This window comes from Suncus etruscus, chromosome 11 (genome assembly GCF_024139225.1).
Source record: "Suncus etruscus isolate mSunEtr1 chromosome 11, mSunEtr1.pri.cur, whole genome shotgun sequence".
NCBI lineage: Eukaryota > Metazoa > Chordata > Mammalia > Eulipotyphla > Soricidae > Suncus > Suncus etruscus.
The window spans coordinates 14,089,386-14,102,866 of record NC_064858.1 but is presented as its reverse complement, the minus strand read 5'-3'; the positions used below and the strand labels follow the sequence as shown (position 1 = coordinate 14,102,866).

The following is a 13,481-nucleotide window of genomic DNA, read 5'->3' as shown; positions in this document are numbered from 1 at the left end:
TGCAAGGCAAATGCCCTACCGCTGTGCTATCACTCCGGCTTCTAAAATACACTATTTTAAAATAGCAATATCTGTAACTCAAAGCAGACAGTGCAAAGCCTCATCTCATCTCAAATTTTATTTCAAAAGTTATGTTATAAGGACTTTAAGGAATAAGAATGTTGGCCTGGCCATAGCTCAGCGTTACAAAGCTTTGCTTTGAAAACAATCACCTCTGGTGGTTCAAGTCCCACGGGGGCTTTCCAGTCCTTTAAAAAAAAAAGAAAAAAGAAAAGAAAAAAGAGATAAGAATGCTATTGAATAAGATTATGTTAACTCAAAATTTCTTTCCCTTAAAGTTAGATATATACATTAGTGGTATAAAGTATTCTTCATGTGTATAAGGCCTGGAGTTTGATCTCCAGCACAGCATCACTACCAGAAATCTTCTTTGCATGCATTAGCTTTATAGAAGTGCTTTATGTGGCTTACTAGTTTTACCTGTGCAAGGTGGATCCCTAATAAAAAGCTGTAGATTCTAGGAACAGTCTTCAAAAATGTTGCATGCTCTATTACCTGGTGTCGGTAAATTGATATAGCTGCAGAGTTGTGCTCTGTAAGAGGATAACCCATTTAACAGAAAAAAAATGTGCCTTTCTCTAGGTTCAGACAAAGGGCAAAACAAGGGGGAACAAAGGGCTTTGTAATGCTGTGCCCTAAAAATGTTAGTTTCCAATTTTTTAAACAATATGATTTAGTTAACCAGCGAAAGGTAAATTATTACGGGTCTAAACAACTTTGACTGCTTCTGAAGTTAATGGATAGTAAAGTATCAATGATAAAATCTATAAACGTTGCTTAGAACAAGTTGATATACAAGAAAATATCAGCATCTTCAGAGTGTGAGAACTATAGGAAGAGAACTGGGACATTTATCTGGCCTGCTGGTTTTATTTATCTATCTATTTATTTATTTATTTATTGTGGTTTTTGGGTCACACCCGGCAGTGCTCAGGGGTTATTTCTGGCTCCAGGCTCAGAAATTGCTCCTGGCAGGCACGGGGAACCATATGGGACGCAGGGATTCCAACCGATGACCTCCTGCATGAAAGGCAAACGCCTTGCCTTATCTCCATGCTATCTCTCCGCCCCATGCTGGTTTTATTTTTGACTCAGCTCCTTGTCCTGCTTAGCAGCTGATTTATTCTAGATCCCCAGAGCGCATGTGTGGAATGTGTGCTGTACTCTCTGTCCTGTCCTCTCTATCTCCTGACTTTTCCTCTCAGTCTCAGGTAGAGGTCCTCTGGATCCTGTGGGTCATTATTGTTCATGCTTTTTTTAATAACTATAATCTGGCACTCCAACTTTCTGAGAGACAGTGAACTGGCACCTTGTTTAAAAAGTTTGATGAGCCCTGCTGTAAGTAGAAGAATGGACCAACGAAAAAAGTTGAATTTGTCACGGAATTTAAGTGTCAAAGAAGAAAAGTGTCCCTAATATGTAAGTTAAAAATAAATTTTGTGAGGTTTTTTTTTTTCTCAATTTTGATAAGATAGTAGAGATATTTTTTTCAGTAATTCAAATCCATGGAATCTATTTTTAAAATAATAATAATAATAATACCTTTCTATAAAGATTATATTTCTATTGAAATAGTGATGAACTTCAGTTTAATAAAAGTTATTATCTTTAGTGTCATAGAAGTCCTGCTATATTTTAAACCGGGAGTCAGGGAACAGAGTTCTGCCTCTGTTAACTTTGAGAGTTTAGTTTAGTTTGTTCTATATAGTTATTTAATCTATTTTCTACTTAAAAGGTGTTAAATTTTGGCATTTTTAAATTACATACCTCCTCATAACTATAGGGACCCAGGGGTCCTCAAACTTTTTAAACAGGGGGCCAGTTCACTGTCCCTCAGACCATTGGAGGGTCTGACTATAGTAAAAACAAAACTTATGAACGAATTCTTATGCACACTGCATATATCTTATTTTGCAATGAAGAAACAAAACAGATACAAATACAATATGTGGCCCGCGGGTCATAGGTTGAGGACCACTGGGCTTAGGCAATTACCAGAAATAAGTCGTGTTATCAGGTTAATAAAGTGTCTTTAGGGCAATGACATGATTGATACTTGCAAATAAAAAATGTAGTGCTTGCTTCAGAAGAACATATATTAAAATTTGAACAGTATCAAGAGATTATAATGGCCCCTGCGCAAGGATGGCATAAACGTTTGTGAAGTGTTCTATTTTTAAAGAAAAATGATTTGGAACATGGAACTAACATTACTAGAGATCTTGTATTTTTATAGAGAAGATATTGAAAATCTAAGAACATTGATTTATATTTTTGCTTTGAGCCACACCCACTGGTGTGGGTTATTCATGGCTCATAGTTCTTCTGTGTCAAGGACCAAACCATGGTCAGCATGTAAAGGCAAGATCCTTATCTATTGTACTTTCTCTCCAGCTTCAAAAATATAGTAGTATTTAAAATGGAGAATCTGTTAGAAACAAAACCATCAGTATAAAGATGCTTTAGGAACTATAGATCCAGGAGGGATAAGGTTTAAGAAAAACTTCTAAGAACCGTCAACAATTTTAAATTTAAATTACATTTTATATTATGAGCTATAGCTGTTTTCCAATATTATTCAGATTAGAATTCAGGGTTAAGGTCAAAGAACATGTTTCTACTAATTAGTTAATAATGTGAATAATTCAATTAATAATGTATAAAAATAGATGCTGAAATTAATGTAATGGCAATGTAATCAATACTCATAAGTTCTCACTTTAAATTATTTAGCATTTTGGGAATATTTTGAGTGCTCAATATTATCTGGACACTTCAGGGAGTTCTCTAGATCCCCAAGAAAGTGAGTTCAGGGTTCGGTGAAGGACAGAGACACATTCAGTTGTTGTGATGAATCATAGTTGTGTCTGTTTATTAAATACTACAGGGCTGTATTTAAACATGAATATTATTTTTGAGAGACTGCTTACATCTGCTTTCTTGCGAGGTTAAAAATTATACTTTCTTGTTAGCAAAAAAACTTACCAGTATATATTGTTTGATCTATAAGTTTCTTCACAACAGATTACCTACAGGCCTTTAGTGTTGAGTTACAAATCTTCTTAATGATAAAGTCTAATTAAAAGACAGAGGGAGTTGAGGCAGTCTTCTCTAGTATCTAAGGGCAAACTTTAACATCTCAAAGTTTTTTACTCCTCAGCTGGACCCTGGGTGTCAATTCTAATATAAACTAAAAGATTGGCAAGTTTGCCAGGTAGTCCTGAGAAGGGCTCCTTTTATTTGAGTGCACAGAAATTCTTTATATATTTGTATATATATATATATATATATATATATATATATATATATATATATATATATATATATATATATATAATCTTTATTTAAGCACCATGATTACAGGCATGATTGTAGTTGAGTTTCAGTCATAAAAAGAACATCTTTTTAAAAGACTATCTTTACTTTGAGAATTACAAAGTTAATTTTATGTTTCTCTTATTGCTGATTTTTCAAGGTACAGTGATATTTAATGAAGGCCATATTTGTGTGTACTAACTTTGTCATCTGTAAGTAAATGCTTAACTATAAGCTTACTTAGCACAGCAGCAGAAAGATTCTTATTAGGCCGAATAAATGTTTGCAACTGTTACTAAGCTTGAGAGATATACCACCCTCTCTTTTCAAGGATGGAACCTTTCTCTGGGATGCTGGGTATTGAAACCAGGTTAGCTGAATGCATTATATTTATGCCTTACTCTAAACTTGGTGACTGCACACATTTGCAAAATAAACTTAGTAGATAATTAGCAATCTTTATGAATTATAAATATTTGATTTTTCTTTAGGGAATTAAAATTGCATTTCATTTACCATATTTCTCACTTTGCAAAACATACCTGACTATAAGACGCACATAGATTTTAGATGCTCTCCTTCCCTGCACTCAGGCTTCAGTGCCGGATGGCAATTGCTCCATAAGACCCACATTTGGGGGGGAAAGTGCATCTTATGGTACAGAAAATATAGTATATGTTTTTATGACTGGTTGATATGATTGAATACGAGTGAGTTGGTGGGAGAGGAACTGGTCACATTGGTAGTGGGAAAGTGCGCAGGTGAAGGATGGTGTATATTTCGTGTCTGAAACTCAATTCTAAACAAGTTTGTATCCATGGTGATTAAAAAAGTAATTACTAAAAAATGAATGACATAACTTTTAGAATATCATCTATGTATGTTTGTACAGTTTGTTTTTGTTTAGTTTTTTTTTTTTTTAGGCCACAGTAGGTGATACTTAGGGGTTACTCCTGGCTATGTGCTCAGAAATTGCCTCTGGCTTGGGGAACCATATGTGATGCTGGGGGATTGAACCGCTGTTTGTCTTAGGTCAGTACATGCAAGGCAAATGCCCTACAGCTTGTGCTACCACTCCGGACCCTGTTTTAGTCTTTTGTTAAAAATTTCTGTTATCAGAAATGGAATTAAATTTAACTACACATGTATTCTTCAGAAGTTAGGAAGACAAAAATGAGAAAGAGGAAACTAACTCATATACTCTTCTAGTAAAAAATAAATTAACTATTTGAATTTATGCATGGTATATGTCTGCTTTCAATTTTAAATTTATAAAATCTGTGCAAAAGTCTTTGACTCAGCCTGTTGGAGAAATACTTTACATAAAATTTTGAGAAAATGCTATGGTTGCATTTTTGAGAATGGAAGAAAACGTATTTGTTCTATATTACTATGTTGTTAACTCTTTTCTTGTTAGCATACATAGCACAAGGAACTATAGTCTCTTGCTGTGGAATTAATGCTTGTTTGTTTGTTAGTCCTTTCCCCTCTTTTTCCTCAGCGTAAGAACAACTCTAGATCCTTCCTATGTTTAAATAAACTAGCCATAAAGCATTTTTTATTTTATTGAAAACATTGTGATTGATAAAGTCCTTCATAGATGAAATTGAGATATACCATGAATCAGGGCCATTCCCACACCAGTGTCAATCTCCTTCCACCAATATTCCCAAGAATGCATCCATAACACCACGTTTTGCCCCCTGGCCTGTCAGTAAACAGGTCCATTTTAAGTTTAGATTATTATAGAATGGTTCTCTGGATTCTATTGTTGTTGACTTTGACTTGGATATTTAGTTCTGTGCTTATTTTTTTCTGCACCTGAGACCACTTGACCCTTGCCCACCAACATTTCTTCTTTTTTTCATAATTTTATAGAAAAATGCAGAAATATGAGGTAAAACAAAATAATCCATGTTCCAAGGTTCTATGAAAAAGATGGGAAATCCTATATAGAAGATAAAAAATGGGGGTCACAGGTTATTTTTTTATGGTGTCCTTATCCATGAAACATCCTGCTTTAAGACCAACTACAGGCTCCCGGCTGTACCAGGCTCCTACCAAGTTGTCTAACCCCAAAGTCTTACTTCATGATCCAAGGAGAAGTGCCCCTCAATAACTGTTGTCCCCATCAGGCTTCTGAAATTAGAGATCTTGGTTTTTGCACAGATCCTATGTCAAAGTCAGGGTACCATGGAGCGTCTTCTGGTTTCAGCTCACCATTAGGTGGTGTGGCAGGGCAACCTGCCCTGAAAACAAGTTGTTGCTGTTTCCAAGTCCTGAGGTCTCATACGAACCCATCATGGAGCAAATTGGTGCCAGGGCAGCATTAGGACCTTCCCTGGTAGAAGTTTGATTTTTGATTATGGTGCAGAAAACCATGCTAGGGCCAAAGAATTTATCCAAGGTTCATGGTTGAATTGCTGATATTCAATCAACTGAAGCCTAGGTCAAGTCATTATCACATGTTCAGGATGAAGGGCCCTCATGCAATATAAAACTTAGTAGTAGTTCCTATCCGTATTAGATTAGAAGTTTTTTTCTAACCCTAGATTTCTCCATTTTAATGTGCCTATGCAAAAAGGAACAATGCCACATGATACTACTGGTGCATCAGTAGGTAAAAATAACAAGCGAAACAATTCCTAAAACATGGTTCTAACATGAACTAGAACCCAAAAGAAACTTATCTACTAGAATTTCCTACTAAACAAATTTAAAAGAGGGACAGGGAAAACTATGTCTAATAAGGAAACACACAATAAGAATGATAGGTTTTGGGGCAGAAGCAATAGCACAGTGGTAGGGTGTTTGCTTTGTATGCAGCCACCTACGATAGACCTGGGTTTGATCCCTGGCATTTCATATTGACCCTGAGCCAGGAGCTATTTCTGAGTGCAGAGGCAGGAGTAACTCCTGAGCACCAGCTGCTGTGCCCAAAATAAAAGTAAAATAAAAAGAATTATACTTATTAAGGAACTACATCTAAAATGTACATATCCCCTTTAAGTCTTTTGAAATAGACTGGCAGGCGTGAATAAAATCCGGAGCACATCTTAGGCCATAATTGGTAGTAAGCAACAGGCCACAGTGAGGAGAGGTGGGAGAAAAGGGGCCACCAAGAGCAAATCAGCAGCAGTGGTGGTGGCAGCTTCTTCCTGGGCCAAAACAATGCATGCTGTGAGGCTGTCCGTTTGCATTGGGAGCTAGTTAGCAACTGTTTGTATGGTGGGAATGTTCAGGTTTCTGAGGAGTTAAGAACTCAGGGCAAAAAAGAGTTAAATAGAAAGGAATAACAGGTCATAAATGAGAGAATGAAAGGACAGAAAAAGATTTGTAAAGTGATAAGCAAAGGGGGTGGAAGGAAAGGTTATATATAACAAGGGGAAGAACTATATACAAAATAGGAAGGCATTATATATAATAAGTACATTAAAAAGAGAGAGATGTCCAACACACACACACACACAATAACACACAGAAAATGATGATCGATCCATTGTTGCAGTTGAAAAAATGAACCCAGTTGGAACAGGTCAGAGTGTTTAAAATAAAGAAAATAAAGCCAGCAAGTCAAATGGAGAGGTTTTCCAATTCCTAGGCAAATCATCATTGATGAGTGTAAACTTTGCTGAAGAAATGAAGATAGGCTTCCTGGTTTACATTGTGCATAGAGCATACTTAAAAAAAAGTCATAATTTTCAAATTTAAAATAAGCAATATGTTAATGAGCAGTGTAAAAGGACTCTACACCATGAGTTATCATCTGTCTTGAGAATGCAGGTTTCTTTCCTGAAAGCAAACTGAAAACATAGGCATTATGATATAATAGTAAACTAGCTTGAGTTTAAAATAAATTGCAAAAACATACTCAATGAATGAGCACGGTAGCGTCTGTGGCGTGCAGCTGCCTGTTCCAATGGTATCTGTGGATGTAAACATTAGATCATATTAGAAGGCATAATCAAATGAAAAATGAATAGATTAGTTTATTTTTCAAGACATCATATAATGAGTATTGTATTTGGAATCTAATATAAAATTGTAATGTGAAACTAGGGTGAACAACCTATATCTCCAAGAACCACTGTGATTAAAACGTTTAAAGTTATTACAGACTTTATAGTTAAGATGCTAAAACATTTTTATAGTGATTACCGTAGTGGGCTTCCAGGGCTTCCAAACACATTCTGCACCATACCACATCTTCACAATCCACTCATCTGTTGTTGGACATCTAGGTTGATTCCAAGTTTTAGCTATTGTACGGAGTTCTGCAATGAATAGAGGGGTGCATACATTTTTTTGAGGAATTCATATTTGTCCTGAACAGGATAAAAAGAGGATTGCTGGATCATATGGCAGCTCTATTTTGAGTTTAGAGAGAACCCTTTATACTGTTTTTCATAGGGATTGGATCAGTCAGCACTCCCACTAGCGGTGGAGGAGAGTTTCTTTCTCACCACATCCCTGTCAATAGAGATTATTCCCAGTATTTTTGATATATGCCATCCTCTTTGGTATAAGATTATATCTCATTATTTTCTCGATTTGGATTTGCCTAATGATAAAATATGATGAACATGATTTTAATATGTTTGTTGGCCATATGTTCTTCAGAGAAGTGTCTATTCGTTTCCTTTCCCCATTTCTTGATGAGGATTTTAGGTTTTGTGGAGTTAACTAACCTTTGTGATTACTTTGTATTTCCTAGATATCAAACCTTTATATGATGTGTTGACTGCAAATATGTTCTCCCATTCAGTTAGCTCTTCTAAATTCATTTTATTTTAATAATAATTTCTTTATTTAAGCACCATGTTTACAGACATGTTCATAGTTGGTTTTAGGTATAAAATGCACATCCTCCCTCACCAATGCAACTTTCCTGCCACAAATATCCCCTATGTTGTCTGAATTTTAATAGGGATTGCATTGCATATATAGTAATAAGATGGTAAGATGTTCATTTTGATGATATTTATTCTTCCTATCCATGAGTATGGGATGGTCTTCAAATTCCTTAGGTCCTCTTTAATTTCTTTTTGGAGTACTTTGAAGTTTTTATGGTATACGCCTATCATCTCTCTTTTTAGGTTAATTCCTAGATATTTGATAGTTTTAGATATTATTTTAAATAGGATACACTCTGATCTCTTTCTCTTCAGAGTTGTTATTTGTATAAAGGATTGCAACTGCCTGTTGTGTATTTACTTTGTAGTCAACCACTTTGCTGTATTGGTTTATTGTTTCTAGGAGCCTTTCTATGGACTCTAGATTCTTCAATGTATTTCATCATGCTGTCTGCAAATAGAGATAGTTTGACTTCCTCTTTTCTCATTTGGAATCCTTTGATTACCTTCTTTTGCTATTGCTAGGACTTCTAAATACTATATTGAATAGGATTAGAGACAGTGAACATCCTTGCCTAGTGCCTGACCTTCATGAAATGCTTTCTGTTTTTCACCATTAAGAATGAAGTTGTCTGTGGGCTTCTTATAAATAGCTATAACTATCTTGAGGAAGGTTCCTTCCACAACTATTTTGCTGAGGGTTATTATCATTAATGAGTGTTGGATTTTGTCAAATATCTTCCCTGTACCAATTGATATGTTATGTGGTTTTTAACCTTTGTTTTAATGATGTGGTGTATGAAATCGATTGATTTGCATAGATTGAACCTTCTTTGCATTTCTTGGATGAAACACACTTGGTCATGATGTATACTAATTTTGAGGTAATGTTGGATTTGGTTTGCTAAGATTGTGTTAAGTATTTTTGCAACATATTTATAAGTGAGATTGGTCTGTAGTTTCCTTTCTTTGGAATCTTTGTCAGCTTTGGGAATGAGTGTGATATTAGTTTCATAGATGTTATTCATAGTATTCACATCTTTTTGATGTTTTGGAAGAGTCTAAGGATCAATGGTAGTAACTCATCTCTAAATGTTTGATAAAATTTACCCTTCTGGTTCTGGAATTTTATTCTTGGGAAGTTCTGAATTACTATTTCAATATCCGTACTTGTGATTGGCCTGTTTAGTCTTTCTACTTCTTCCTCATTCAGTATTGGTAGATGATATTTTTTCCAGAAATCTGTTCATTTTTTTCTAGGTTCTCTATCTTAACTGAGTATAGTTGTTCATAATAATCATTATCTCATGATTTTTTGGATTTCTTGGGGTTCTGTTGTAATCTCTCTTCTTTCATCAGACCTGATTTATTTGAGTATTTTCCCTTTTTTTTTTTCATTGTGAGTCTTGCCAGCGATTTGTCATCTTGTTTAGTTTTTCAAAAAACCACCTCATGAGGGGCTGGATAAATAGCACAGCAGTAGGGTGTGTGCCTTGCACGCAGCTGATCCATGATGAATGGTGGTTCAAATTCCGGCATCCCATATGGTCCCCTGTGCCTTCCAAGAGCTATTTCTGAGCTTTGAGCCAGGAGTAAACTCTGAGCTGGATGTGATCCAAAAACAAACAAACAAAAAACCAACAAAAACCAAACTCACTATTTTATTAGTTTAGAGTTTTTTGGTTTTTTTTTTTTAGCTCAGATAGTTTTTGTTGTTGTTGTTGTTGTTGTTGTTGTTGTTCAGTAATAATTTTAGCCATCCCTGCAATATAAATGAGAGTTCTGCTGGATAGTGGACTCTAGGAAGAAAGGTTCTTTCATTCAGTAGTTTAAATATGTCATCCCACTCTTTTTTTTTTGCCTGGATTGTTTCAAATGGAAGATATGAGTTGACTTATATTCTTTTCTTTATTGATGTTTTTCTACTCACTTACTGCTTTAAAGAATCCATCTCTGTCTTTTTTTTTTTTTTTGCCATGTGAGTAACTATATGTCTTGTTATTTTTCTGTTAGGGTCTCTTGTTTGGCACTCTTTTTGCCTTTTGGATGTGTACATCGGCCTCTATCCAGAGAGTGGGAAAGTTCTCTGCTATTATCTCCTTCACAACTTGTTCTTCCTCTTTCCTTTTTTCCTCCCCTTCTGGCATTCCTATAAATCAGAGATCATATCTTTTGTCTTTTTTTTTTTTTTTTTTTTTTGGTTTTTGGGCCACACCCTGCAGTGCTCAGGGGTTACTCCTGGCTGTCTGCTCAGAAATAGCTCCTGGCAGGCACAGGGGACCATATGGGACACTGGGATTCGAACCAACCACCTTTGGTCCTGGATCGGCTGCTTGCAAGGCAAACGCCGCTGTGCTATCTCTCCGGGCCCCTTTTGTCTTTTTTTTTTTTAATTAAGATCCTTACACTTTCTTTCAATGTTTTGTTTCTCCTTTTCTTTTTGACTTTTTTATTGCTGCTGGCTTATAATTTGTAATTTCTTCAAGTTTATCTATGCAATTCTTCACCTGTGTAATTCTGCTATAAGGACTTGCTAACATGTTCTTTTTTAGTTTCAGTTCTATTTGTATGGATTCTCTTATCTTCTTAAAGAATTTTTCTTTGAGTTTGTTAAATTTTCTCCTATAGCTTTCTCAATTTCAAAGCTAGAGACTCTTTGATTTCTGTTGCTAACACCTTAAATGTTGATTTTAGGCCATCATTAGGTTTAGGCATTTTTGTGAACTTAAAAATTTGCTGGGATATTTCTCCATATTCCTAATTGCAAGTGTTCTTTTTAATTTACTATTTGTCTTTGCATTTGTTGTTTTGGAAAACTGGAATTTCGGGGTGGTTAAGAAAGTGATTTTTGAACTGTTTGTATAAAATGTGGCTAGGGATATATCTGCTTTACATGTTATTTTCCTAAACAAGCTAGGTTATTAAATATGATAATCATATTGCAAACTACTTCATCAGTTTGTTCAGCTGGTTTTTGAACTGTTTTATTTCTAAAAGAAAAAAAGTGCTATATCCAATCTGCCTGGCACTAGATGATATAAATTGAAATGTCTCATATGGATGCTAGCTTCTAGGCTGGGTGGGAAAAAGAGGTTGATAGGATGACTGGAGGATCCCTGTCACTGCCCAGAAACAGAACTGAAATGGCCGCAGGAAGCAGGCGATCAGGATGGTGAATGAACCCGGAAGCAGGTTGAGGGAAAGCCCTTCAGGCACACTGGCCTAGTTTAATGGGAGTGGGACATAAACTTTATATCTAAATTTTGTGTCAGCTCTATGGTTCTGTAACAAGAGGGAATAATAGATGCTACATTTTTAGAAATAAATCTAGTTTGTCCCTCTTTTAGAAAGATTTTTTTGTTATGATATTTGTTACTAAACCACTAACATTCTATATGTTTTACTTCAGACCACCACTAAAGGAGTATACAATATGGAATTCATTATAAGGATATTGAGAAAACATGAATTCAATTCTTGTTTTGCTTCTTAGTTAGCTGACTGCTATTTAAATTCCATGTAATATGTATCACATGTCTGAGTTCCAAAATGTTCCCAGTAATAATAACCGATTTGGGGATGCAAAGGAGAGTTATGATGTAATAATTTATAACAATTTTCAAGTTTCAGATGACCTCAGGAAAATTTGTAGTCTACTGTGTTTTCATTTCTAGTTGACGGTTTACTAATTGTTAATTTGAGAATATCTTTGTTGTAAAGAACTATAAATATTTCATAAATTATGTGCTATCATGATTCTATAATACTGATTGATGTTCTAATGAAGGCAAATAGTTAAGGACTGTAGATTTTCATTTCCTCAGTATAGACTACACTTTAAAAAATATTTCTAAAATGGAATAGGGCAGCCTCTTCAACAATGTTGTTTGGACAATTTGATAAACATGTGTAAAATATTTAAACTTGATCCATATTTCACACCTTACACAAAAGTCAACTCAAAGTAGATCAAAGATTTTAAGATTAGATCTCTAAAGTATCCTGAGGAAAACAGAGGTAGAATACTCCAAGACCTAGACCTCAAAAAACTCTTCTATGATGTGTTTCCAGTGGCAAATGCTAAATAAAAATATGAACAGGTATACTTAAAATCAAAAAGTTTCTGTATGGCAAAAGAAATAAGGGATGAAATCAATAAACAGCTGAGTAAGAAAATATTTGCACTCAACACATCAGAAAAAAAGGTTGATATTTAGGAAATATAAAGAACTTACAAAGATTAAACCCCCAAATCAAGAAACCCATTAAGTTCTCACAAGGATTAACTCCTCAAAATCTAAAACCCCATCAAAATGGGGAGACTCCTCAAACCTAATCAAAACCCCATAAAAATATTAGTCTTTCCTTCTGAGAAAGACAAACAGATGACCAGCAGACACATGAAAAAAGTCTCATCATCATCTATCATTAGGAAATTAAAATCAAGACTATGAGATATGCTTTTACACCAGCGAGGATGGCACAAATCAAAAATGCCGCAAACAATCTGTGTTAGTGGGATATGAAGAGGTAGGAACTTTCACCCATTGTTTCTGGGAATGTTATCTGATTCTATTCCTCTGGAAAACAGTATGGAGAGTTCTCAGTAAATAAAGAATTAAGCTGCTATACACCTCAGAAATTCCACTATGGATATCTATCCCCAGGACAGAAAAACATTAATTCAAATGATGAATAGATAAATAGACCTATGCACAATACTATTCATCACAGCAGTCTAATAGCTAATAGTTGGATTTAACCTAGATGCCCAGGACAGATATGTGGGTCATAAAGATGTACATATATACAATGGAAAGCTAATAGCTATAAGAAAAGATGCAAAAATGCAATTAGCTGCAAAATGAATGGAACTGGAAGAAATCACGTTAAATGAAGTAATCCAGAGTAAGGATAAATACAAGTGTATACAGTTTATGTGATATTTAGATAACTTTGTTAGGGAACAAAATGGTTTAAATGAATTTCTTAGATAACCTTATAATTAACTTATAAAGTTGTCAAAATTATTTAGGTAACCTAGGTAGTGTATTAGTATTTAGTATACAGTAAACACTAAGTAATAATATTATTGTTAACAGTAGTCTGAAAATAAACCCTGATAGTGTGTCAATCTAGATTATTTTATAGACCCAAAGAAAATCAGGTACATTATGAGAAAATACATTAAATTTCATGGTATGCAATATAATAAGTCTTAATTTCAGGGCACAACCAACTGAGTTGGAAGTC

General features: G+C 34.8%; 1 protein-coding gene and 1 non-coding gene across 2 annotated transcripts in view; both read left to right on the top strand.

Annotated features, from left to right (window-relative positions):
* Nucleotides 1-13,481, top strand: part of ADAMTS20 (ADAM metallopeptidase with thrombospondin type 1 motif 20) — a 150,091-nt gene that overhangs the window by 11,641 nt on the left and 124,969 nt on the right. The window contains exon 4 of the mRNA XM_049783876.1: nucleotides 6,635-6,652. Coding sequence (XP_049639833.1) covers nucleotides 6,635-6,652 — 18 coding nt within the window. The remainder of the gene's footprint in view (nucleotides 1-6,634; nucleotides 6,653-13,481) is intronic.
* LOC126023740 (U6 spliceosomal RNA) lies at nucleotides 2,135-2,240 on the top strand. Its single transcript, XR_007500815.1, has one exon. It is a non-coding gene; the product is annotated as a U6 spliceosomal RNA (small nuclear RNA).